General features: G+C 49.0%; 1 protein-coding gene across 2 annotated transcripts in view; it reads left to right on the top strand.

Moving 5' to 3' along the window:
• TYK2 (tyrosine kinase 2) overlaps window positions 1–18,747 on the top strand; it is a 30,358-nt gene extending 11,611 nt beyond the window's left edge. Inside the window, exons 12-23 of one of the 2 annotated variants that reach the window (XM_060181717.1) lie at window positions 28–115; window positions 2,874–3,001; window positions 4,727–4,862; window positions 4,966–5,120; window positions 6,654–6,804; window positions 10,990–11,087; window positions 11,891–12,083; window positions 12,736–12,854; window positions 13,232–13,404; window positions 14,040–14,157; window positions 16,792–16,902; window positions 18,033–18,747. In XM_060181717.1, coding sequence (XP_060037700.1) covers window positions 28–115; window positions 2,874–3,001; window positions 4,727–4,862; window positions 4,966–5,120; window positions 6,654–6,804; window positions 10,990–11,087; window positions 11,891–12,083; window positions 12,736–12,854; window positions 13,232–13,404; window positions 14,040–14,157; window positions 16,792–16,902; window positions 18,033–18,164 — 1,602 coding nt within the window. In that variant the 3' untranslated portion in view covers window positions 18,165–18,747. Of the gene's footprint in view, window positions 1–27; window positions 116–2,873; window positions 3,002–4,726; window positions 4,863–4,965; window positions 5,121–6,653; window positions 6,805–10,989; window positions 11,088–11,890; window positions 12,084–12,720; window positions 12,855–13,231; window positions 13,405–14,039; window positions 14,158–16,791; window positions 16,903–18,032 lie in introns of both variants that reach the window. The other variant, XM_060181716.1, reaches the window with a different exon arrangement.
• Window positions 18,748–26,691: the final 7,944 nt, after the last annotated feature.

The raw sequence follows: 26,691 nt of genomic DNA, 5'->3' as shown, positions 1-26,691 counted from the left end.
GCCCTGTTTCTGTACCTGTACCCCCAGGCCTTCTATGAGACCGCCAGCTTCATGAGTCAGGTCTCTCATGTTCACTTGACTTTCCTGCACGGTGTCTGTGTGCGCGGCTCCGAGAGTGAGTGCCCCTGCCCCTGCCTCCTCAGACCCCCCAAGCTTAACCCTCAACAGCTGTCTGCACACTGTCCATGGTGCTGAGAGAGGAGAGACCCCACAGTCCTGCCCACCCTCCATGGGCTCCCTGGGTGCTGTGCCTGGTGCTGAGAGAGGAGACACCCCACAGCCCTGCCCACCCTCCATGGGCTCCCTGGGTGATGTGCAGGGTGCTGAGAGAGGAGAGACCCCACAGCCCTGCCCACCCTCCATGGGCTCCCTGGGTGCTGTGCCTGGTGCTGAGAGAGGAGAGACCCCACAGCCCTGCCCACCCTCCATGGGCTCCCTGGGTGCTGTGCATGGTGCTGAGAGAGTAGAGACCCCACAGCCCTGCCCACCCTCCATGGGCTCCCTGGGTGCTGTCCATGGTGCTGAGAGAGGAGAGACCCCACAGCCCTGCCCACCCTCCATGGGCTCCCTGGGTGCTGTGCCTGGTGCTGAGAGAGGAGAGACCCCACAGCCCTGCCCACCCTCCATGGGCTCCCTGGGTGCTGTGCATGGTGCTGAGAGAGGAGAGACCCCACAGCCCTGCCCACCCTCCATGGGCTCCCTGGGTGCTGTCCATGGTGCTGAGAGAGGAGAGACCCCACAGCCCTGCCCACCCTCCATGGGCTCCCTGGGTGCTGTCCATGGTGCTGAGAGAGGAGAGACCCCACAGCCCTGCCCACCCTCCATGGGGCTCCCTGGGTGCTGTGCATGGTGCTGAGAGAGGAGAGACCCCACAGCCCTGCCCACCCTCCATGGGCTCCCTGGGTGCTGTGCATGGTGCTGAGAGAGGAGAGACCCCACAGCCCTGCCCACCCTCCATGGGGCTCCCTGGGTGCTGTCCATGGTCCTGAGAGAGGAGAGACCCCCACAGCCCTGCCCACCCTCCATGGGCTCCCTGGGTGCTGTCCATGGTGCTGAGAGAGGAGAGACCCCACACCCCTGCTCACCCTCCATGGGCTCCCTGGGTGCTGTGCCTGGTGCTGAGAGAGGAGAGACCCCACAGCCCTGCCCACCCTCCGTTGGGCTCTCTGGGTGCTGTGCCTGGTGCTGAGAGAGGAGAGACCCCACAGCCCTGCCCACCCTCCATGGGGCTCCCTGGGTGCTGTGCCTGGTGCTGAGAGAGGAGAGACCCCCCCCCCCCACAGCACTGCTCCTCCATCCTGGGGGTTCCCTGGGTGCTGTTCTCAGTACTGACATGTGGTACTGGGCTTCTACACTGGCAGTTGTTTGTCTCACAGTATCTGCTCCCGTAGGTAATGCTCCTTATTCCCCAAATCTCTTTAATTTGAAAGATTTATTGAGTTTTTGGTTTGGAGACAGAGAAGGACCAGAGTCATTAAGCTCTAGCGTGAGGAAATGGCTCAGACTGAAGCTGTAACCTTTGGGACCTCAGGCATTGAAGTCCTGCAGGCTGACAGGTTGATAGGCTCCCTTGACCTCGACTCCCAGTTTCAGCCACTCTTTTATCACTTTCTTTTTCTCTGTCTCTTTTCTTTTTTAAGTATTTATTTCCTTTAGTGGCCCTTGTTGTTTCATTGTTGTAGTTATTATTGTTGTTGTCATCCTCTCTCTTTTTCTTTCTCTGTTCTCAACTCTCTGCTCTAGAAGACGCTCATTATTATTATTATTTATTTTTTAAACATTTTATTTTATTTTATTTTATTTATTCCCTTTTGTTGCCCTTGTCGTTTTACTGTTGTAGTTATTATTGTTGTTATTGTTGTGGTCATTGTTAGATAGGACAGAGAGACATGGAGAGAGGAGGGGAAGACAGAGAGGGGGAGAGAAAGACAGACACCTGCAGACCTGCTTCACCGCCTGGGAAGCGGCTCCCCTATAGGTGGGGAGCTGGGGGCTCGAACCGGGATCCTGATGCTGGTTCTTGTGCTTCGCGCCACCTGTGCTTAACCCACTGCGCTACCGCCCGACTCCCATTATTATTATTTTAAATTTTCCCCTCCAGGGCCCTGCTCAGCTCTGGCTTCTGTTGGTGCTGGAGATTGAACCTGGGACCTCAGAGCCTCAGGCAGGAGAACTTTTTTTTCCAGAACCATGATGTTATCTCCTCTCTCTCTCTCTCTCTCTCTCTCTCTTTATTAGAACACTGCTCAGATCTGGTTTCTGGTGGTTCAGGGGATTGAACCTGGCTGGGACTTCAGAGGCTCAGGCATGAAAGTCTCTTTGTATAACCATTATGTTATCTTCCTCTGCTGTTTCTTTTTATCTTTAGATAAATAGAGAGAGACAGAGATCCCAACACTTCTCCATTTCTTATGAAACTTCCTCCACCCCTGTATTGACAGGGGGTTTGAATCTGCATCTCTGTCTTTTTTTAAATTATTATTTATTTATTATTGGATAAAGACAGAGAGAAATTGAGAGGGAGGGGGAGATAGGGAGAGAAGCAGAGAGACATCTGCGGCCCTGCTTCACCACTCGTGAAGCTTTCCCCCTGCAGATGGGGACCAGGGGCTTGAACCTGGGTCCTTGTGCACTGAAGTGTGTGCACGCAAACAGGTGCCCCACCACCCAGCCCCAGCCCTGTGCCTGCACCTGGTACAGTGAGCCATCGCTGACTCTCGAGTGGTTGGCGTGTTCCAGTCTGACCCCAGTGCCACTCCATTCCCAGCTCCCCCAACCTCTAAGTCACACAGATTCTCTCTCTCCCTGGTGTTTCTGTGCTCTGACTGTTGCCAAGAGGTGGTGACATCCATGCTGTGATCATCCCTTTGCAGACATCATTGTGACGGAGTTTGTGGAGCACGGGCCCCTGGACATGTGGCTGAGACGGGAGAGGGGCCACGTCTCCGTGGCCTGGAAGTTACTCGTAGCTCAGCAGTTGGCGAGTGCCCTCAGCTACTTGGTGAGAGCCTTGGGGGATTGGAGGAGGAGGTGGGAAAAAAATTGAGGCAGACTGTCATTCTGAGAGCCAGAGAGAGACACTATAAAAATGGAGCTTCTCCTGACACCATGGTGTCTTCCATGTGGTGCCAGGGCTCAAATCTGGGTGGTGTGCCTGGTATGATATTCTTTCTCCCTGGTGAGCTCTGCTTCTCTTTTCGTTAATCAAAACCAAACTGGGAGGGTGGGGTGGACCACATAGAGGTTCTGCAAAAAGACTCTTCTGGCTGAGACTCTGCGGTCCCAGGTTCAAGCCCCAGCACCACCATAAACCATAGCTGAGCAGGGCTCTGGTAAAAAGAAACAGACAGGGGCTGGGGAGACAGCATAATGGTTATGCAAAAAAAAAACTTTCAAGCCTGGGACTTCAAAGTCTCAGGTTCAGTCCCCAGCTCCACCATAAGCCAGAGCTGAGCAGTGCTCTCTGGTAGCTCTCTGTGTGTATCTTTCTCTCTGTATTCCCCCTTTCACTAAAAATAAGTAAATAGGGAGTCGGGCAGGAGCACAGCTGGTTAAGCGCACGTGACGCAAAGTGCAGGGACTGGCATAAGGATCCCGGTTCGAGCCCCCAGCTCCCCACCTGCAGGGGAGTCACTTCACAGGCAGTGAAGCAGGTCTGCAGGTGTCTGTCTTTCCCTCCCCCTCTCTGTCTTCCCCTCCTCTCTCCATGTCTCTCTGTCCTAGCCAACAACGACGACATCAATAATTGCAACAAAAGGGAATAAATAAATAAATAAATAAATAAAAGGCATTTTATAAAAAAATAATGATAAGGAAAATAAAATTTTAAAAAAAGAACAGAAAGAAAGAAAGAAAATAAATCAGGACAGAGGGGATAGCACTGTGGTTACTGAAAAGACTGGACAAAAGGGCTAGAAGGTGCATCTGTTTGAACGTACATGTCACCATGTGCAAGGACCTGGGATCGAGCCCCTGGTCCCCACTTGTAGAGTGTAATCTTCAAGAAAGGTGAAACTGGTCTGCAGGCATCTGACTGTCTTGTCTCTCCCTCTCTATCTCCTCCTCCCCTCTCAATTTCTCTCTGTCCTCTCAAATAAAGTAGAAAAATATATACAAAGTTGAAGCAAAAGAAGCAGGGCCTTCCCCTCCTCCCACCCCACCCCAGGACCACCCAGCAGTGGGAGTGGGGTTCTCTTCTAGGGGGAGGTAGGAACCCTAGGGGAGGGGGGTGAAAAGAGGAGTTTGGTTTCTCAGGGAGCTGTCAGGAAGCCAGACCCCAGGGGCCGGGCGGTACTGCAGCAGGTTAAGCACACACAGTGCGAAGTGCAAGGACCGGCGTAAGGTTCCGAGTTCAAGCCCCCAGCTCCCCACATGCGGGGGCGGGGGTCACTTCACAGGCAGTGAAACAGGTCTGCAGGTGTCTGTCTTTCTCTCCCCTTCTCTGTCTTCCCCTGCTCTCTCGCTTTCTCACTGTCCTAGCCAACAACAACAATAACAACAACAATTATAAATAACAAGGGCAACAAAAGGGAAAAAAATAACCTCTAGGAGCAGTGGATTCGTAGTGATAACACTGGAGGCAAAAAAAGAAGAAGAAGAAGCTAGATCCCCAACTCCTTTGATTTAATTATTCACAGAATCTGTTCCTGGAAGTGGGGGTATGACATGCGGCAGGGAACAAGGCCCCCTATCCCAGTGACCATGCCCCATTGTCCCCTCACACCAGGAAGACAAGAACCTGACACATGGTAATGTGTGTGGCCGTAACGTCCTTCTTGCGAGACCGGGCCTGGTGGAAGGTTCCAGCCCCTTCATCAAACTCAGCGACCCAGGAGTGGGTGTGAGTGCCCTCTCCAGGGAAGGTCAGTTCCATAATGACTGGGTTCCGGTACTGGTACGGGGTCCCCCCCATCCTCACCCTTCCTTTAAGTTGACCTCTGACCTATGCCCTCCCCCGCTCCCCAGAGCGGATTGAGCGGATTCCCTGGACTGCTCCTGAGTGTCTGTCGGGTGGAACCAGCAGCCTCGGCATTGCGGCCGACAAGTGGGGTTTTGGGGCCACCCTGCTGGAAATCTGCTTCGATGGGGAGGCCCCCCTGCAAGGCCACAGTCCTTCTGAGGTAAGAACAAGAGCCCCTGGGCTTTTCCACAAAAGAGACCTCTTATAGGGCTGTGGGGTCTCTCCTCTCTCAGCACCCTGCATAGCACCCAGGGAGCCCCATGGAGGGTGGGCAGGGCTGTGGGGGTCTCTCCTCTCTCAGCACCGTGGACAGCACCCAGGGAGCCCCATGGAGGATGGGCAGGGCTGTGGGGTCTCTCCTCTCTCAGCACCATGCACAGCACCCAGGGAGCCCCATGGAAGGTGGGCAGAGCTGTGGGGTCTCTCCTCTCTCAGCACCATGGACAGCACCCAGGGAGCCCCATGGAGGGTGGGCAGGGCTGCGGGGGTCTCTCCTCTCTCAGCACCATGGACAGCACCCAGGGAGCCCCATGGAGGGTGGGCAGGGCTGTGGGGTCTCTCCTCTCTCAGCACCATGGACAGCACCCAGGGAGCCCATGGAGGGTGGGCAGGGCTGTGGGGTCTCTCCTCTCTCAGCACCATGCACAGCACCCAGGGAGCCCCATGGAGGGTGGGCAGGGCTGTGGGGTCTCTCCTCTCTCAGCACCATGGACAGCACCCAGGGAGCCCCATGGAGGGTGGGCAGGGCTGTGGGGTCTCTCCTCTCTCATCACCAGGCACAGCACCCAGGGAGCCCATGGAGGGTGGGCAGGGCTGTGGGGTCTCTCCTCTCTCAGCACCACGGACAGCACCCAGGGAGCCCATGGAGGGTGGGCAGGGCTGTGGGGTCTCTCCTCTCTCAGCACCATGCACAGCACCCAGGGAGCCCCATGGAGGGTGGGCAGGGCTGTGGGGTCTCTCCTCTCTCAGCACCATGGACAGCACCCAGGGAGCCCCATGGAGGGTGGGCAGGGCTGTGGGGTCTCTCCTCTCTCATCACCAGGCACAGCACCCAGGGAGCCCATGGAGGGTGGGCAGGGCTGTGGGGTCTCTCCTCTCTCAGCACCACGGACAGCACCCAGGGAGCCCATGGAGGGTGGGCAGGGCTGTGGAGTCTCTCCTCTCTCAGCACCATGGGCAGCACCCAGGGAGCCCATGGAGGATGGGCAGGGCTGTGGGGTCTCTCCTCTTTCAGCATCAGGCACAGCACCCAGGGAGCCCATGGAGGGTGGGCAGGGCTGTGGGGTCTCTCCTCTCTCAGCACCCTGCACAGCACCCAGGGAGCCCATGGAGGGTGGGCAGGGCTGTGGGGTCTCTCCTCTCTCAGCACCATGGACAGCACCCAGGGAGCCCCATGGAGGGTGGGCAGGGCTGTGGGGTCTCTCCTCTCTCAGCACCATGGACAGCACCCAGGGAGCCCCATGGAGTGTGGGCAGGGCTGTGGCATCTCTCTCCCTCTGTCTCTCCTTTGCTCTCTCAATTTCTGTCTTTTTCCAATAATGAACTAAATAAGTGTATTTAAATTGAAATGACAAGAGGACAAGGCTAGCAGGACCTGCTGCTCCTCACTGTGGGAGCTTCCTCTGCTCCTTGGGAGTAAAGACAAGGGGACATTGACTCATACAGCCCCTTCTCCCCACCACCCCTCGTGCAGAAAGAACGCTTCTATCAGAACCAGCGCCACCTGCCCGAGCCCTCTTGTCCAGAACTGGCCATGCTCACCAACCAGTGCCTGACCTACGAGCCACCCCAGAGACCTTCCTTTCGTACCATCTTGAGAGATCTCACCCGTCTTCAACCCCAGAGTAAGCCTCCCCCCACCCCCCACCAAACCCCACCCAGGACTGGAACCACTGTGGGTATGGGGGGTATTATTTTGGTTATAGTTTCCCAGAGATTCTCTCTTTATTTATTTATTTTTTTAAATTTTTTTTATTTATTATTATTTTATTTATTTATTCCCTTTTGTTGCCCTTGTTGTTTTATTGTTGTAGTTATTATTGTTGTTGTCGTTGTTGGATAGGACAGAGAGAAATGGAGAGAGGAGGGGATGACAGAGAGGAGGAGAGAAAGACAGACACCTACAGACCTGCTTCACCGCCTGTGAAGCGACTCCCCTGCAGGTGGGGAGCCGGGGTTCGAACCGGGATCCTTATGCCGGTCCTTGTGCTTTGCACCACCTGTGCTTAACCCGCTGCGCTACAGCCCGACTCCCTCTCTCTTTATTTTTTAATTTAATTTATTTATTTTTCCTTTTGTTGCCCTTGTTGTCTTTTTATTGTTGTGGTAGTTATTGTTGTTGTTATTGATGTCGTTGTTGTTAGGACAGAGAGAAATGGAGAGAGATGGGAAGACAGAGAGGGGGAGAGAAAGACAGACACCTGCAGACCTGCTTCACTGCCTGTGAAGCGACTCCCCTTCAGGTGGGGAGCCGGGGGCTCGAACCGGGATCCTTATGCTGGTTCTTGCGATTTGCGCCACCTGCGCTTAACCCACTGCCCTATCGCCCGTCTCCCTTCTTTTTTAATTTTTTAAATATGTTTATTTATTTTCCCTTTTGTTGCCCGTGTTGTTTTATTGTTGTTGTAACTGATGTCATCATTGTTGTCCGATAGGACAGATAGAAAAGGAGAGAGGAGGGGAAGACAGAGAGGGGGAGAGAAAGACAGACACCTGCAGACTTGCTTCACCACCTGTGAAGCGACTCCCCTGCAGGTGGGGAGCCGGGGGCTCGAACCGGGATCCTTACGCCAGTCCTTGCGATTTGCGCCACCTGCGCTTAACCCGCTGCGCTACCGCCCAGTTCCCAAGATTCTCTTCTTCTTCTAGCCTTTGCCCTTCTTCCGTAGCCAGTCAACAGCGTCAGGTTGAAAGCTGTCAGGAGCTGCTTGTTGCTGGCTTTGAAAGTGACTGGGATCCATGTGGATTCAGTCGGCTAGGAAGGGTCGTCAGTTTCCCCAATGAATGGGTACTCACGGGATGCACCTTATTTGATAGGACACAGAGAAGTGTGTTTCGGTGTGTGTTTATATATATCATTACTAGATAATGTCTTTCAAAACCATCCTAAACCAAGCCGTACGACAGTTATCACAGTCACTCAGTTCCTATCACAATGCGTTTTTTAATTTTCTCTGTGTGTGTGTGTGTTTCGGTGTGTGTTTGTGTATTTTATTACTACAGATAACGTCTTTCAAAACCATCCTAAAACCCAGCCCTACGGCAGTACTCACAATCACTCAGTTACTATCACAATGAGATTTTCAATTTTCTTTCCATTATTTTAAATCTTTATTTATATACTGGATAGAGGCAGCCAGAAATTGAAAGGAAGTCAGTAGAGCAGTGGGTTAAGCGCACATAGTATGAAGTGCAAAGCCCCATACGAGGATCTGGGTTCGAGCCTCCAGCTCCTCCTCTTCACAAGTGGTGAAGCAGGTCTGCAGGTGTCTGTCTTTCTCCTCCCCCTCTTCTATCTCCTCCTCTCTCAATCCTATCCAATAAAATCAAAAGAAAAAAAGAAAGCCACCAGGACCAGTGGATTTGTAGTGCTGGCACTGAGCCCCAGTGATAACCCTGGAGGAAATAAAATAAATAAATAAGGGTGAGGGTATAGCATAATGGCTATGCAAAGAGACTTTAATGCCTGAGGCTCTCAAGTCCCAGGTTCAATCCCCCACACCACCATAAGCCAGAGCTGAGCAGTGCTCTGGTTAAAATAAATAGGGGCCGGGTGGTGGCGCACCTGGTTAAGCGCATGTATTACAATGTGCAAGGTTCAAGCCCCCAGTCCCCACCTGCAGGGGGTATGCTTTATGAGTGGTGAAGCAGGGCTGCAGGTGTCTCTCTGTCTCTCTCCCTCTCTATCACCCCCTTCCCTCTTGATTTCTGGCTGTCTCTATCCAATAAATAAATATAATTAAACTATTTTATTAATTTATTTCTTTTTTTAAAATTTATTTCTTTATTGGGGAATTAATGTTTTACATTCAACAGTAAATACAATAGTTTGTACATGCATAACATTCCCCAGTTTCCCATTTAACAATACAACCCCCACTATGTCATTTATCATCCTTCATGGACCTGTGGTGCAATATGCCATTACATTTCAGGTTCTACTTGTGTTTTCTTTTCTGATCTTGTTTTTCAACTTCTGCCAGAGAATGAGATCATCCCATATTCATCCTTCTGTTTCTGACTTATTTCACTCAACATGATTTTTTCAAGGTCTATCCAAGATCGGCTGAAAACGGTGAAGTCACCATTTTTTACAGCTGAGTAGTATTCCATTGTGTATATAGACCACAACCTGCTCAGCCACTCATCTGTTGTTGGACACCTGGGTTGCTTCCAGGTTTTGGCTATTACAAATTGTGCTGCCAAGAACATATGTGTACACAGATCTTTTTGGGTGGATGTGTTGGGTTCCTTAGGATCTATCCCCAGGAGAGGAATTGCAGGATCATAGGGTAGGTCCATCTCTAGCCTTCTGAGAGTTCTCCAGACTGTTCTCCACAGAGGTTGGACCCATTGACATTCCCACCAGCAGTGCAGGAGGGTTCCTTTGACCCCCACACCCTCACCAGCATTTGCTGCTGTTACCTTTTCTGATGTATGACATTCTCACAGGAGTGAAGTGGTATCTCATTGTTGTCTTTATTTGCATTTCTCTGACAATCAGAGACTGGGAGCATTTTTTCATGTGTTTCTCAGCCTTTTGGATCTCTTCTGTGGTGAATATTCTGTCCATGTCCTCCCCCCATTTTTGGATGGGGTTATTTGTTGTCTTGTTGTTGAGTCTGGCAAGCTCTTTATATATGTTGGTTATTAAACTCTTGTATGATGTATGGCATGTAAAGATCTCCTCCCATTCTGTGAGGGGTCTCTTGGTTTGGGTAGTGGTTTCTTTTGCTGTGCAGAAGCTTTTTAATTTGATGTAGTCCCATAGGTTTGTACTTGCCTTAGTCTTCTTTGTAATTGGATTCGTTTCATTGAAGATGTCTTTGAAATGTATGCGGAAAAGAGTTCTGCCAATATTTTCCTCTAAGTATCTGATAGTTTCTGGTCTAACATCCAAGTCCTTGATCCACTTGGAATTTACTTTTGTATTTGGTGAAATACAGTGATTCAGTTTCATTCTTCTGCATGTTTCAACCCATTGTTTCCAACACCATTTGTTGAAGAGACTCTGCTTTGCCCATTTAATAGTCTGGGTACCTTTGTCAAAGATTAGATGTCCATAGGTGTGGGGCCTCATTTCTGGGCTCTCAATTCTATTTCACTGGTCAGTGTGTCTATTCATGTTCCAGTACCAAGCAGTTTTGATGACAATGACCCTATAATACAGTTTGAAATCTGGGAGTGTGATGCCTCCGGTTCTGTTCTTTTTTCTCAAGATTGTTTTGGCAATTCTAGGTCTTTTCTGGTTCCAGATAAACATTTGTAGCATTTGTTCTGTTCTCCTAAAAATGTGTTTGGGATCTTGATGGGGATAGCATTAAATTTGTAGATGGCTCTGGGTAATATATTCATTTTGATGATGTTAATTCTTCCAACCCATGAACATGGAATATCTTTCCACTTCTTTGTGTCTTTTCCAATTTCTTTGAGTAGTGACTCATAATTTTCAATATACAAGTCTTTCACTTCTTTGGTTATATTTACTCCTAGTTATTTTATTGTTTTTGTTGCTATAGTAATAGTTAAATTTTTTAAATAAATAAAATACAGAGATATTTATAGCCCTGTTTCTTCACTGCTCATAAAGCTTCCGTCCTGGGGTCCGGCGGTAGCACATTGGGTTAAGCGCACGTGGCGCCAAGCGCATGGACCAGCGTGAGGATCTCGGTTCGAGCCCTCGGCTACCCACCTGCAGGGGAGTTGTTTCACCAGAGGAGGGGAGGGGAGGGGAGGGGAGGGGAGGAACACTTCCTGGCCCCCATTCCCAGTGTGGAAAGGGTCCCCACTCATACACAGCTCTCTTCCAGACCTGGTCGATGTCATAACTGTGAACCCCGACTCGCTGGCGTCAGACCCCAAGATTTTCCACAAGCGCTATTTGAAAAAGATCCGGGATCTGGGTGAGGTGAGGACCGGGCCTGAAATGGGGGTGGGGTGGGGGCTATGACAGGGCAGGGCTGGGTATTGTGGGTGGGGCCTATTGGGTTGGTTATATGTGCTTTGGTGGGCAGGGCCTCGAAGTGCTTAAAGTATTTACTCCCTTTTGTAGTCCTTGTTGTTTTATTGTTGTAGTTATTATTATTATTGTTGTTACTGCTGTCGTCATTGTTGGATAGGACAGAGAGAAATGGAGAGAGAAGGGGAAGGGAAAGATAGACACCTGCAGACCTGCTTCACCGCTTGTGAAGCGACCCCCCTGCAGGTGGGGAGCCGGGGTCTTGAACCAGGACCCTTAGGAAGGGTCCTTGCGCTTTGTGCCAAGTGCGCTTAACCCGTTGCACTACCACCCAACTCCCAGGGCTTAACTAGAAAGGTTGGGATGGTGTCTGATGGCGTGGGTGGGGCTTCAGGGTTAAGCATTGGTTCCATGCTCCCAGCAACCCGCTTCTAGTGAAGGAAATTCTGGGGACTTGTGGGAAATACCCCTCTGCTAGTGGTTCTTGTTAGTTGGGAGTGGGATCTGAACTGGAAGAACCCGCTCCCCCAATTCCAAAGGAGACCCTAGAGAATTCCCAATTGGTTCCTGTCTGACACCATAGGAGAGGTCCCTAGGAGCCGGAGGAAGCTCTTGGTACTCTGCTGTCTCTATCTGAATGAAAAAAAGAGAATTCTGTACCAACACAGATTGTTCCGCTGACCTCTGTGGAGGGCAGGCACGGGGACCAGCGGGGTGGGACTCGACACCCCTGATCACTCCACTCCACCCAGGGTCACTTCGGCAAAGTCAGCCTGTACTGCTACGACCCCACCAATGATGGCACCGGGGAGATGGTGGCCGTGAAGGCCCTGAAAACAGGCAGCGACTCCCAGCTCTGCAGTGGCTGGAGGCGAGAGATTGACATCCTTCGCACCCTGGACCACCTGCACATCGTGCAGTACAAGGGCTGCTGCCAGGACCCTGGTGGGTGTGGCCTCAGGCGAGCTGGGGGTGGGTAGGGGCGGGACTTTGGTGGGTGGAGCCAGCAAGGCCTGACCAATGAGAATCAACCCCAGGCTGGAGGGCGTGGCCTAGAATTGAGACTGGGTGGAGCTTAGTGGGCGTGGCCGTCAGCACTGGACAAATGAACATCTGAAGCTGGAGGCTTCTATGGCGGAGTGGGCGGGGCCAGGGAAACTTGGCCAATAGGAATTTCTTAATCTCGTCCCTGGAGGGCAGTGGTCTAGGAATAAGTGCGGTCTAGACATCCTGGGTGGGTCAAGCAGCACCTGGCCAAAGTGTACGTCTGGATCTCCCCCCCCACCGCTAAAGGACCCCCATGTGGGCGTGGACTAAATGCAATGGGGCGGGGCCAGCAGCGCCTGGCCAATGAGAATGTGTCCCTGGCTAGAGGTCCCCCAGGTGGGCGTGGCCTAGTACACCGATGGGGCGGGATCAGCAGCACTTTCTAGATTTTGGGGGGTAGGGCGGGTCATGGGGGGCATGGCCCAGATTTCCCCCGCTGCTGGGCTGCTCTGGGCAGGAACTCACCTCTCAGGGCCTGGGTTTCACCTTCCCTCTCCACTTCCGGGCTGGAAGCCCTCTGATTTCTGGCTGGGAGGCCTTTCCCACTCAGGCGAGAAGTCGGTGCAGCTGGTCATGGAGTACGTGCCCCTGGGCAGCCTGCGGGATTACCTGCCCCGCCACAGTGTGGGCCTGGCCCAGCTGTTGCTCTTCGCCCTGCAGATCTGCGAGGTGGGCCGGCCTCAACCTTGCTTCTGGAACCTGCGCCCCTCTGCTGTTAGGCTTGCCCTCCTCCTAAATTAACGCTTCCAGATCCAAAGTTGCCTAGACTCTTCGGGGAGTCCACTCAGCTGGCTCTGCCCCCCTAACCTGTCAGTTTCAGCCCGCTTTGCCACGCTCCCCATCCTGAACACACACGCTGCTTGTCCTCTCTCCCCTTTTGGCTGGGCTCCTTCTTCCAGCCAGCCTGCTCTGGGAGGAGGGGGTGGTGGGGTGGCGATCCCCATATATCTGACCTGTCCGCATCTCCCTCCACCCCAGCCTGCCTGGTCTGCCTTTGGGGTGCTCCTGTACCCCCTGCCCCATTCTGAATTCCCGCACCCCTCCAGGGAATGTCCTATCTCCACTCCCAGCATTACATCCACCGAGACCTGGCCGCCCGCAATGTGCTTTTGGACAATGACAAGCTAGTCAAGATTGGAGACTTCGGCCTGGCCAAGGCCGTGCCCGAGGGTCACGAGTATTACCGCGTTCGCGAGGACGGGGACAGCCCCGTGTTCTGGTGACCAGGCCTGCAGGGGGAGGGAAGGGTTCTCCTGGGAGGCTGGAGCAGCCAAGGAGGAGGCCTTGGAGAGGAAAGTTGGGGTCTCAGAGGATGGGGGCCGGAAGGATGGGTGCATTTTTATAAAAAAAATGTCTTTATTAGGGAATTTAATGTTTGACATTCAACAGTAAATACAATAGTTTGTACATGCATAACATTTCCCCAGTTTCCCATATAACAATACAACCCCGACCAGGTCCTCTGTCATCCTTCTTGGATCTGTATTCTCCCCATCCACCCACCCCAGAGTCTTTTACTTTGGTGCGATACGCCAATTCCAGTTCAGGTTCTACTTGTGTTTTCTTTTCTGATCTTGTTTTTCAACTTCTGCCTGAGAGTGAGATCATCCCACATTCAGCCTTCTGTTTCTGGCTTATTTCACTTCACATGAATTTATTAAGATCCATCCAAGATCGGCTGAAAACGGTGAAGTCACCATTTTTTTACAGCTGAGTAGTATTCCGTTGTGTAGATAGACCACAACTTGCTCAGCCACTCATCTGTGGTTAGACACCTGGGGGGGGGGGTGCATTTTGAGCTGCAGCCAAGCCCAGGTCTGAGCTATTGAGTGTTCATCCCCCTCCCTCCCACAGGTATGCTCCCGAGTGCCTGAAGGAATGTAAGTTCTACTACTCATCCGATGTCTGGTCCTTCGGTGTCACCTTGTATGAGCTGCTCACTCGCTGTGACTCTAGCCAGAGCCCCCCCTCGGTGAGAGCTGGGGGATCCCCCCCACTCCGTGCGGGAGGAGTTAGGGAGGCCAAGGTCAGAGTCCCTGCTTCGGATGAACCAACATCCTTGACGCCCCCCAACCTGTGAACTCAATTACACCTTTATCTCCACTTCCACTTTCTTCTTCTTTTTTTTTAATATTTATTTATTCAATTCTCTTTGGTTGCCCTTTTTTTTTTATTGTTGTAGTTATTATTGTTGCTGATGTCGTCTTTGTTGGCTAGGACAGAGAGAAATGGAGAGAGGAGAGGAAGACAGAGAGGGGGAGAGAAAGACAGACACCTGCAGACCTGCTTCACCGCCTGGGAAGCGACTCCCCTGCAGGTGGGGAGCCGGGGGCTCGAACTGGGATCCTTATGCTGGTCCTTCCGCTTTGCGCCACCTGCACTTAACCTGCTGTGCTACAGCCCGACTCCCTTTCTATCGTTTTTTAAAAATATTTATTTACTCCTTTTTGTTGCCCTTGTTGTTTTATTGTTGTAGTTATTATTGTTGTTGTCGTTGTGGGATAGGACAGAGAGAAATGGAGAGAGGAGGGGAAGACAGAGAGGGGGAGAGAAAGACAGACACCTGCAGACCTGCTTCACCACTTGGGAAGTGACTCCCCTGTAGGTGGGGAGCCGGGGGCTCGAAAAAAACTCGAACTGGGATCCTTATGCTGGTCCTTGTGCTTTGCGCCATGTGCGCTTAACCCACTGCGCTACCACCCGACTCCTGAAAGTTTTTTTTTTTTAATCTTTATTTAGCTATTGGATTGAGACAGCCAGAAATTGAGAAGAAAGAGGGTGATAGGAAGGAAGAGAGAGAGAGACACCTGCAGCGTTGCTTCACCATTCGGAAAGCTTTCCCCCTGCAAGTGGAAGACCGGGGTCTCGAACCTAGGTCCTAACACACTGTAACGTGTGCTCAGTCAGGTGCGCCACCACCTGGCCCCTTCTTTTATTTATTTTTTTTTCTTTATTGGGGGATTAATATTTTACAGTCAACAGTGAATACAATAGTATGTACATACATAACATTTCTCAGTTTTCCACATAACAATACAACCCCCACTAGGTCCTCTGTCATCCTTTTTGGACCTGTATTCTCCCCCCTACACATACACCCTGGAGTCTTTTACTTTGGTGCAATACACCAAGTCCAGTTCAGGTTCTACTTGTGTTTTCTCTTATCTTGTTTTTCAACTTCTGCCTGAGAGTGAGATCATCCCATATTCATCCTTCTGTTTCTGACTTATTTCTCTTAACATGATTTCTTCAAGCTCCATCCAAGATCGGCTGAAAATGGTGAAGTCACCATTTTTTTAAATTAATTAATTAATTAATTCTTTTTGTTACCCTTGTTTTTTTTTTTTTTATTGTTGTAGTTATTATTGATGTCATTGTTGTTGGATAGGACAGAGAGAAATGGAGAGAGGAGGGGAAGACAGAGAGGGGGAGAGAAAGACAGACACCTGCAGACCTGCTTCACTGCCTGTGAAGTGACTCCCCTGCAGGTGGGGAGCTGGGGGCTCGAACCGGGATCCTTCTGCTGGTCCTTGTGCTTAGCGCCACCTGCGCTTAACCCGCTGCGCTACCGCCCAACTCCTGAAGTCACCATTTTTTACAGCTGAGTAGTATTCCATTGTGTATATAGACCACAACTTGCTCAGCCACTCATCTGTTGTTGGACACCTGGGTTGCTTCCAGGTTTTGGCTATTACAAATTGTGCTGCCAAGAACATATGTGTACACAGATCTTTTTGGATGGATGTGTTGGGTTCCTTAGGATATATCCCCAAGAGAGGAATTGCAGGGTCATAGGGTAGGTCCATTTCTAGCCTTCTGAGAGTTCTCCAGACTGTTCTCCACAGAGGTTGGACCAATTTACGTTCCTACCAACAGTGCAGGAGGGTTCCTTTGACCTCACACCCTCTCCAGCATTTGTTGCTTTATTTATTTATTTATTTATTTATTTATTCCCAGAGCACTGCTCAGCTCTAGCTTATGGTGGTGCAGGGGATTGAACCTGGACCTTCAGAGCCTCAAGCATGAAAGTCTCTATGTAGAACCATCACACAGTCTACTCTCACCCAAACAGACAGATTTTCACTTGTTAAGAGTTTACACTTGGGAGTCGGGCGGTAGTGAAGCACTGTGGCACAAAGTGCACGGACCGGTATAAGGATCCTGGTTCGAGTCCCTGGCTCCCCACCAGGGCAGTCGCTTCACAGGCAGGGAAGCAGGTCTACAGGTGTCTGTCTTTCTCTCCCCCTCTCTGTCCTCCCCTCCTCTCTCCATTTCTCTCTGCCCTCTCCAACAATAATAATAACTACAACAACAATGAAAAGGGCAACAAAAGAGAAATATATATATATATATATATTTTTTTTTTTTTTTTTTTTTTAAAGAGTTCACACTTGCCCTGTGGGGAGGACCCGGGTTCTAGTCCCCCTCACCACCACATGTGAGTCCCACAGACAGAACCAAGGAAAATTGTGCTATGGTCTTCTCTCCCCGCCACAACCTAACCCCACCCCCAAAACTAAAAGGGGGCAAAAAAAATCCACCAGGAGGCATGAAGTAACACATACACACAAAACCAAATTAAACACCAGCTTTGCTTCTTTTTTAGAAGTTTCTTGAGCTCCTAGGTGTTCCTCATGGACAGATGACAGTATTGAGACTCACGGAACTGCTAGACCAAGGGACGAGACTGCCCCGGCCACAGGAATGTCCCTGTGAGGTGAGGCCCCTTCCTTTTCCTGCCCTGCTCCCCTCAGACATACTGGACCCCTGAAAGAGAACACCTAGCCCAATGCAGTGCTTTTAATTGTGTTTTGGGGTTGATAGATTATTATTATTATTATTGATTTAATAATGATCCACAAGACCATAGGAGAAGAGGGGTATAATTCCACACAGTTCCCACCTCCAGAGTTCCATATCCCATCCCCCCCCATTGGAAGCTTCCCTATTCTTTATCCCTCTGGGAGTATGGACCCAGGGTCATTATGGGATACAGAAGGTGGAAGGACTGGCTTCTGTCATTGCTTCTCCTCTGGACATGGGTGTTGGCAGGTGAATTCACACCCATAGCCTGTTTTTTATCTTTTCCTATTGGGGCAGGGCTCTGGGGTGGGGAGGTTCCAGAAGTCAGGATGGCGTCATGGTAGCATCTGCGACTTGGTAGCTGAGAAAGCTTTAAAATATAAAGCAGAACGGGGGGGGGGGGTCGGGTGTAGTGCAGCGGGTTAAGTGCACACGTGGCGCAAAGTGCAGGGACTAGATAAGGATCCCGGTTCAAGCCCCCACCTCCCCACCTGCAGGGGAGTCGCTTCCCAGGCGGAGAAGCAGGTCTGCAGGTGTCTGTCTTTCTCTCCCCCTCTCTGTCTCCCCCTCCTCTGTCCATTTCTCTCTGTCCTATCCAACAACGACAACAACAATAATAACTGCAACAATTAAAAAAACAAGGGCAACCAAAGGGAATAAATAAATAAATGATAAAAAAAATAAAGCAGAACAAATGGTTTAATAATCAGGACCCTAAAGGCAAGAATATAGCAGATGAGATTTTGCGGGGTCTCTGTTTTGGAAAAAGCTAGTAGGTCTATTTTAGGTCTATTCCAAGGGGCCCCTGACATTACTAATTTTTGCCTGAGCCTGACAGCTAACATGCAGGTGGGCCCAAGGTATTGTCTACGGAGATGGTGTCAGAGTTGGGAATGGGTTGATAGTTTTTAGATAGAGAGACAGAGATTGAGGGAGAGACATGCAACACCAAAGTGTACTGGTGAGCGCCCAGTGTGGTGGGGTTCAGGCTGAAACCTGGGTTACCACAAAACAAAGCAGGAGTCCCATTCTTTCCTCTTTAAGATCTACTTGCTTATGAAGAACTGTTGGATGGCTGAGGCCCCGGCCCGCCCCAGTTTCCAGAACCTCATCCCCCTCCTCAGGAAAGCCCAGGAGAAGTACCAAGATCAAGCACCATCTGTGTTCAGCGTCTGATGCCCGCCAGGGGTTGAATCAGGCGGGAGTGGGAAACCACAGATCAGCTGCCCGTCGCCCATGCAGAAAAAGCACCCAACTTGACACACCAGCACTCCCTGCCACTTCTCTTTATAATTTTTTCCTAAGGAGAGAAACCATGGTATCAAGAGCTTCCCCCAGTGTTTTTGCTCTTCCCATGTGGTGCTGGGGCTTGAACCTGGCTCATACACACGACAACATAAGCCCCTTCCCCAGTGATCTATGTGTCTGTCTCCCGTCCCTCCCTCTCTCTCCCTTTCTCTCTCTCTTTCTCTGTTGCTCTCACTCTCTGGCTTGGAAAATAAACCCTGAACCACACAGAAAGTACAAAAGCACTGGGAGAAGCTTGTTTCATTGTTTATTTTCCCAAAGCCCTGCTCAGCTCTGGCTTCCAATGGTGCTGGGGACTAAGCCTGGGACCTCAGTACCTCAAGCAGGAGTGTGTTTTGTGCTCTCTCCCCAGACATCCAGCTACGCTACCTCACAGAACAGAGCCACTGAGGTGGTGTATTCACATACCTGGGAGAGACATTCTGAATTCCTTTGGGAACCATTCTGTTGACGGATGAAGTATTATTATTCTTTAAAGATTTATTTTGGGAGTCAGGCGGTAGCGCAGCAGGTTAAGCACATGTGGTGGGAAGCACAAGGACCGGCATGAAAGTCCCAGTTCGAGGCCCTTGGCTCCCCACCTGCAGCGGAGTCGCTTCACAAGTGGTGAAGCAGGTCTGCAGGTGTCTGTCTTTTTCTGCCCATCTCTGTCTTCCCCTCCTCTCTCCATTTCTCTCTGTCCTAGCCAACAATGACGACATCAACAACAACAACTACAACAATAAAAAAAAAAAAAGGGCAACAAAAAGGAAATAAATATTTTTAAAAAAGATTTATTTTGGGGGTCAGGTGGTGGCGCAGCGGGTTAAGCGCACGTGGCGCAATGCACAGGGACCGCCGTAAGGATCCCGGTTCGAGCCCCCGGCTCCCCACCTGCAGGGGAGTCGCTTCACAGGCAGTGAAGCAGGTCTGCAGGTGTCTGTCTTTCTCCCCTCTCTCTCTGTCTTCCCCTCCTCTCTCCATTTCTCTCTGTTCTATCCAACAACAAAGCAACGTCAACAATGGCAATAATAACCGCAACGAGGCTGCAACAACTAGGGCAACAAAAAGGGGGAAAAATGCCTCCAGGAGCAGTGGATTCATGGTGCAAGCACCAAGCCCAGCAATAACCCTGGAGGGAAAAAAAAAAAAAAGATTTATTTTATGGGCTGGGTGGTAGAAGGCATATATTCCATGTGCAAAGACCTGGGTTCAAGCTCCTGGTCCCCACCTGCTATGGGGAGACTTCATGAGGAGTGAAGCAGGGCTGCAGGTGTCTGTCTCCCCCCCCCCAATTTTTCTCTGGCCTAGCAAATTAAAAAAATATATATTTTAAAGATTTTAAGGTGTTTTTTTTTTTAACTTATTAACACAACAGAGAGAGAAGCAGAGCTTCCCCAGAACCTGGGACCTCAAGCTTCAGAGTCCAGTGCTTTATCCACTGCACCTAAATGTTTCTACTGAGTGGACCTTTGATGGGTTATTAGAGTCGGACTCATTTCTCTAAGGCGGAATATTTTCTTTTTTTAAAAAAAATTGCTTTTTAATTAGCAACGTGTCTGTAGTAGACAGGTGTGTCTGTAAAGGGGCCACGAGATATTTTTCCTGGTGAAGCATACATGTTACCAGGTGTGGGGACATGAGTTTGAGCCCCTGGCCTCGGGGGAAAAAAAAAATATATATATATATATATACATATATATATAGGGTAGGACAGAGAAATTGAGAGGGGGGAGACAGAGAGGAAGAGAAAAAGATAGACACCTGCAGACCTGCTTCACTGCTTGTGAAGCACCCCTCCCTGCAAGTGGGCAGTTGGGAGCTCGAACCAGGATCCTTTTGTCAGTTTTTTTGCTTTGTGCTATGTGCACTTAACCCAGTGCACCACTGAATGATACTCCCCTGAAAAAATATATATATTGTTGTTGTTACACCAGTGTGTTAATATTGTCCAAGTCAGTAGATGTCACTTGTATTTCTCAAAAAAAGGTCTCAATATTTTTTTTAATTAAAAATATGGTGCATTGTACCAAAATAAAGGACTCTGTGGTGGGGAACGGACAGTGTTCAGGTCTTGGAATGTGATGGTGGGAAGCTGAGGAATGTTACACTTGTAGAAAGGACTAGTTTACTGTCGACTGTAAACCATTCATCCCCCCAATAAAGAAAAAAATGGGGAAAATGAAGTGGATGATTTACTGTTTTAATTTAACACACATGCTACAGCATGCACAGACCCAGGTTCAAGCTCCTGTTCCCACCTGCAGGGTAGAAGCTTCAGAAGCGGTGAAGCAGGTCTGCAGGTGTCTCACTTTCTCTCTACCTCTTTATCTCCCCACTCCTCTCTTGATTTCTCTCTGTACATCTTCAAATAAATAAATGAATTCTAATGAGAGAGAGAGACCAGAGTTCTGCTGAACATTAGCTGATGGTGACGCTCGGGGTTGAACCTGGGACCTCAGAGCCTCAGGCAGGAGAGTCTTTTTGCAAAACCATGTTGCTGTCTCCCCAGCACTCACAATCCATCTCTCTGTCTCTCGGGTTATTTTATTGATTCATAATGTTATGCCCAGAAGTTTGAGTCCCGATCTCACGCAAAGAAGACCAGAATCACATGCAGTAGCAAGCGCCTTTATTAGGAAGCTTAAGCTTGGGCCGCCGACACCCTTCCAAGCAAGGGGAAAGTCTGCGACCCCGATCATTTCTCATCCCACCTTTTTATAGTTATCACAGGGTGGGCACAGGTGGAAATATTTACGCAGAACAAGGAACAGTTGGTATCGGGTTAACGGCTGTTCTCAGTATTTGGAACGTTTTTCTAACCTTACACATAATGAGAGAGAAGACACATTGCAAGGGGACAGAAATAAGAACCGATTAAACATAGCATTTGGGGGGGGCAGGTGGTGGTGTACCTGGTTGAGTGCACACATTACAGTATCCAAGGATTCAGGTTCAAGCCCCCAGTCCCCTCAGGAGGAAATCTTCACGAGCGGTGGAGCGGGCTGTCAGGTATCTCTCTCTCTCTCTTTATTATTATTTTTAATTATTTATTTATTCATTTTCCCTTTTTGTTGCCCTTGTTTTATTATTGTAGTTATTATTGTTGTTATTATTGATGTCTTCATTGTTGGAAAGGACAAGAGAGAAATGGAGAGAGGAGGGGAAGACAGAGAGGGGGAGAGAAAGACAGACACCTGCAGACCTGCTTCACCGCCTGGGAAGCGACTCCCCTGCAGGTGGGGAGCCGGGGACTCGAACCGGGATCCTTACGCCGGGTCCCTGCACTTTACGCCACATGCGCTTAACCCGCTGCACTACCGCCTGACTCCCATCTCTCTCCGTCTTCTAAGTTTCTCTATGTATCCAATAATAAATAAATGGCATTTTTATTGTTTTAGTTTAATGAGAGATAGGGATAGAGTGGTCCAGGAGGTGGCACAGTGGCTAGCGCAAAGGACACTCAAACATTAGGTCCCGAGTTCATTCCGGGGTCGCACGTGGACCCGAGTGATGTCTGGTTCTTTCTCTCTCTCATCCTATCTTTCTCATTAATAAATAAAATCTTTGGGAAAGAGAGCGAGACAGAGAGACTACAGCCCTGCTCAGCTCTGGCTTCTGGTGGTGCTGGGGATTGAACCTGGGTCCTCAGAGCCTCAAGCAGGAGAGTCTCTTTGGAGACCCACTGCACTGTCTCCACACACCTACCTCCACCCAGAAGGAACATCCCTGAACACACAAAGCGACAGGACTCAGATGTCACCACCCAGACTCCTTCCATCCAGCTCAACACAGTAGTTGTGGAATAGGGGATGCCTTCCCCAATATCTTTAGAGGCAGATCCTACAGCAATTATCTGGGCTATTAAGAGCCTCCGGCGGCTGGTGTTGTCTGGTCTGGCCTGGGGGTGGGGAGGGCAGGGAACAGATGAGATCATTTGGATGAAACTTCTAGCGTTTGCCCTTCTTCCGTAGCCAGTCAACAGCGTCAGGTTGAGCCTGATGTCAGGTTTCGAGACCTCCTTTGAATCTGGAGAGGTGGCAGTCGTTGACTATGTGGGTCATAGTCTGTCTGGAGCCGCAGGGGCAGTTCGGGTCGTCTCTGGCTCCCCAGCGATGGAACATAGCGGCGCACCGGCCATGGCCTGTTCGATGGCGATTGAGGAGGGCCCCATCATAACGTGCTAGGTCAGAGCCGGGTTGACGCTTGCAGGGGTCTGTGATGAGGTGTTGGATGGAACTGAATTTCAGTAGTTAAAATGCTAAAAGGGGCGAGTTGAGCGGTTAGGCACACATGGTGCAAAGCACAGGGACCAGCATAAGAGTCCTGGTTCGAGCCCCCGGCTCCCCACCTGCAGGGGAGTCGCTTCCCAGGCGGTGAAGCAGGTCTGCAGGTATCTGTCTTTCTCTCCCCCTCTCTGTCTTCCCCTCCTCTCTCCATTTCTCTCTGTCCTATCCAACAACGACGACATCAATAACCACAACAATAATAACTACAACAACAATAAAAACAACAAGGGCAACAAAAAGGAAATAAATACCTAAATATTTTTTTAAATCTAAAATCTTGTTATTGAGAGCTATTCGAGTCTAAGTGTAATGAAATTCAGTCTGTTTCTGGTAACTGGTAAAGATCAGTTTTGAACATTCACTATTTTTTTTTTTAGCTCAATATATGGAAAGGAGTAGTAGTCAGTCTTAACACAGGCTTTAATTATTATTACTTTTTAATGAAGCTGCTAGCCAGTGGTGCAGCATTCCTACCAAGTGTCATAAAAGCAAAATATACTTACCAGCTTTCTTAAAATGTAGAAATGACATCCGTTACATTTTGGGGGGGAAGTTAAGTTGCTTTGCATTTGCTTACCTAAATCTTCTCCGTATGTTGTGGCAGAAACTTTTGAATATGGGGTCATGCTATTTGAATAGAAATGTGTATGTATCATATACATACATACATGAGTGTATATGTATATATGCATGCTGTGAAACTTGACAACACAACGTAATTTTTTTTTTAATTATAGAAACGGGTAGTCTTTGACACAGTGATTATCCTTTTGAGATTGAATCTATTATTAACTTGTGTAGGTTTTCCTTCTAGTAGTAAGGAATATTGAGACACTTGCACTTAAATGGTTATTAATATTTAAGACTAAAAACAGGCTGCATTTTCAAAAAACAATTTGGCAAACCTTGTTGGAAAAATACAGCCCCCCCCAAAAAAAAAAGCAGATCTCATGTACGTAAAGGTTTTTACAAAATGAGGTAAAATAGTATAGAATTTGAAGATTTAATAATCAGGGCAATTCAGAAAAAGTGACAACATGGTGTACCAATAAGGAAAGAATGATCTTCTGGTTTGCTTTTGCCACTTTCAAAATTTTAACTTCTCAGGTTACTAATCAAAATTATTGCGTAAGTTAGCCATAGAATCTTTAGGTTAAAACAACAGATGCGGGGGTTTGTGGAGTGTTTAATGACATGAGCATTTTTAATAGCATAGGTTTTTTGCTCTGCAGTTGAATGTTTCATATATATATTTGTTTCACAGTTAATCTTCCCACCCCGTATTTGCATATTCAAATCCAACGCCTGGATGATATTTTCTAGTAGCTTGACATATTTTTGTGATTTCAATACAGGTGTCTTTATTACTGTTATCTCTGTATTAGGGAAAAAGCAAAAACACCCTTTGTTAGAATTACTGCACATGTTCATGAGGAAAAAAAAAATTAAATAATAGCTTGACTATGGAGTGCTGGTAATCTCTAAACATTCCAAAAGGCTTTGAGCCAAACCTGAGAATCTGAATAGACATAGGAACATGGAATTGCCATTTAAAAACTTAAAAGATAATCTGGCGCTAGAGGCAGATCAGCCCAAAGCCATTTTAAATATAGAAACTGCATTACAACTACAGTTAAGTAAATTTGAATGTAACTTTTTAAAGCCTATTTGGAAAAACAAGTTGAGAGAAAGGTCTTTTTGTTCTCAGTTTTGATACTGACAGTTTCTTCCTTTACATCTCACTCGTCGTCTTTCCTAAGGCAATATAGTATATAACTTAGGCTACTTTTTGCTTCAGGTTTTTTAATGAAAAACTTATGCCATGGATTTTTCTTTTGAAAGACACCTGTTTATCACCGTGTTCACATGTAAATGTTCCCTTATGCTTTTGAAATAAATTTCCTTTTGTAATTAAAAAAAAAATCTAAAATAGGGAGTCGGGCAGTAGCGCAGCGGGTTAAGTGCACATGGCGCAAAGCACAAGGGCTGGTGTAAGGATCCCGGTTCAAGCCCCCGGCTCCCCATCTGCAGGAGGTCGCTTCACAAGCGGTGAAGCAGGGCTGCAGGTATCTTTCTATTCTCTGTCTTCCCATCCTCTCTCCATTTCTCTCTGTCCTATCCAACAACAACAACAGCTATGATAACAATAACAACTAGGGAGTCGGGCGTAGCAAAGTGGGTTAAGTGCACATGGCGCAAAGCACAAGGACCAGCGGAAGGATCCTGGTTCGAGCCCCCGGCTCCCCACCTGCAGGGGAGTCGCTTCCCAGGTGGTGAAGCAGGTCTGCAGGTGTCTGTCTTTCTCTCCCCCTCTCTGTCTTCCCCTCCTCTCTCCATTTCTCTCTGTCCTATCCAATAATAACGACATCAATAATAACTGCAACAATAAAAAACAACAAGGACAACAAAAGGGAATAAATATATAAATATTTTTTAAAAACCAATAACTACATCAAGCACAACAACAAGGGCAACAAAATGGGAAAAATAGCTTCCAAGAGCAGTGGATTCATAGTGCAGGCACCGAGCACCAGCAATAACCCTGAAGGGAAAAAAAAAATCTAAAATAAAAATGCTAAAAGGTGTGACCCAGGAGGTGGCTCAGTGGAAAAAGCCTTGGACTCTCAAGCATGAGGTCCTGAGTTCGAACCCCGGCAGGATGTGGGCCAAAATGATGTCTAGTCCTTCTTCTCTTCCTATCTTTCTCGTTATTCATAAAATATTTTTAAAAATGCCAAAGGGGTAGGCTGTTGGCTGGCAAGGGTTCACTGGATAGTCTACATGTGCAAGCACCTGGGTTCAAGACCCCAGCTGGGATGCCGTGCACATGGGGAAGCTTCATAACGGTGGTACCGTGGTGTAGTGTCTCTCTTGCTTGTCTCTTGGTCTCTCGCCTATCTGCCTTTCAACATCTATCTGAAATATATATATATATAACCAGAGTACTACTCAGCTCTGGCTTATGGTGATGCAGGGGATTGAACCTAGGACTTTTGGAGCCTCAGGCATGAGAATCTCTTTGCATAACCATTAAGCTATGTGCCCCCCCCAAAATCTATCTATATATTTTTAAAATTTTATTTTATGTATTTGATAGAGAGCCAGAAATTGAGAGGGAAGTGGGTGATAGAGAGGGCGAGAGACAGAGAGACACCTGCAGCCCTACTTCACCACTCATGAAGCTTTCCCCTTGCAGGTGGGGACCAGGGGCTCAAACCCAGATCCTTGCTCATTGTCACATGTGCGCTTAATCAGGTGTGCCACCACCCGGCCCCTCCATAATTTTTTTTCCCCATCTCGGGAACACTGGAATATGATGATGTGAAATTCTTTTTTAAATTTTATTTTGGTTATTTATTTACTTATTGGATATAGACAGCAATCGAGAGGGAAGGGGGAGGATAGAGAGGGAGAGAGACAGACACCTGCAGCCCTGCTTCACCACTCAGGAAGCTTTCCCCCTGCAGGTGGGGACCAGGGGCTTGAACCTGGATCCTTGTGCATTCTTTTTTTTTTTCTTCCAGGGTTATCGCTGGGGTTCAACGCCAGCACTAAGAGCTCCATTCTAACATGTGCGCTCAACCTGGTGCACCACCACCCGGCCCCCCCAGACATGTAATTCTGGTGCAACACTGGAGGTCTTGGTCTCTCTCTGTCTCTCTGTCCCTCTCTCTCTCTCTCTCAGACACACACACACACATACACGACAGTTTAGGAGAGGGTGCAGTGGCTAAAGTGGTGGACTTCCATTTTTTTAAAAAAAAATTTTATTATCTTTATTTGTCGGCTAGAGAGAGCCAGAAATCAAGAAGGCCGGGGAGACAGAGAAGGGGAGAGACAGAGAGAGACCAGCAGCCCTGCTTCACCACTTGTGAAATTTTTCCCCATGCAGGTGGGGGCCAGGGGCTTGAACCCGGGACCTTGTACAGTATAACATGTGCACTTAAGCAGCTGCGCTACCACCCGGCCTGAGGTCCCAAGTTCCATCCCCAGCATGTGACAGAAGGAGGCTCTGCTTCTCTCTTCATTAATAATAATTAAAAAAAAAAACTGAGGCTGGGTGGTGGCACACCTGGTTGAGCGTACATGTTATAGTGCACAAGGGCATGGGTTCGAGGCCCCAGTCC

The sequence above is a fragment of the Erinaceus europaeus genome, chromosome 23 (assembly GCF_950295315.1).
Source record: "Erinaceus europaeus chromosome 23, mEriEur2.1, whole genome shotgun sequence".
Classification (NCBI taxonomy): Eukaryota; Metazoa; Chordata; class Mammalia; order Eulipotyphla; family Erinaceidae; genus Erinaceus; species Erinaceus europaeus.
This window is presented reverse-complemented; position numbering and strand designations above follow the sequence as displayed.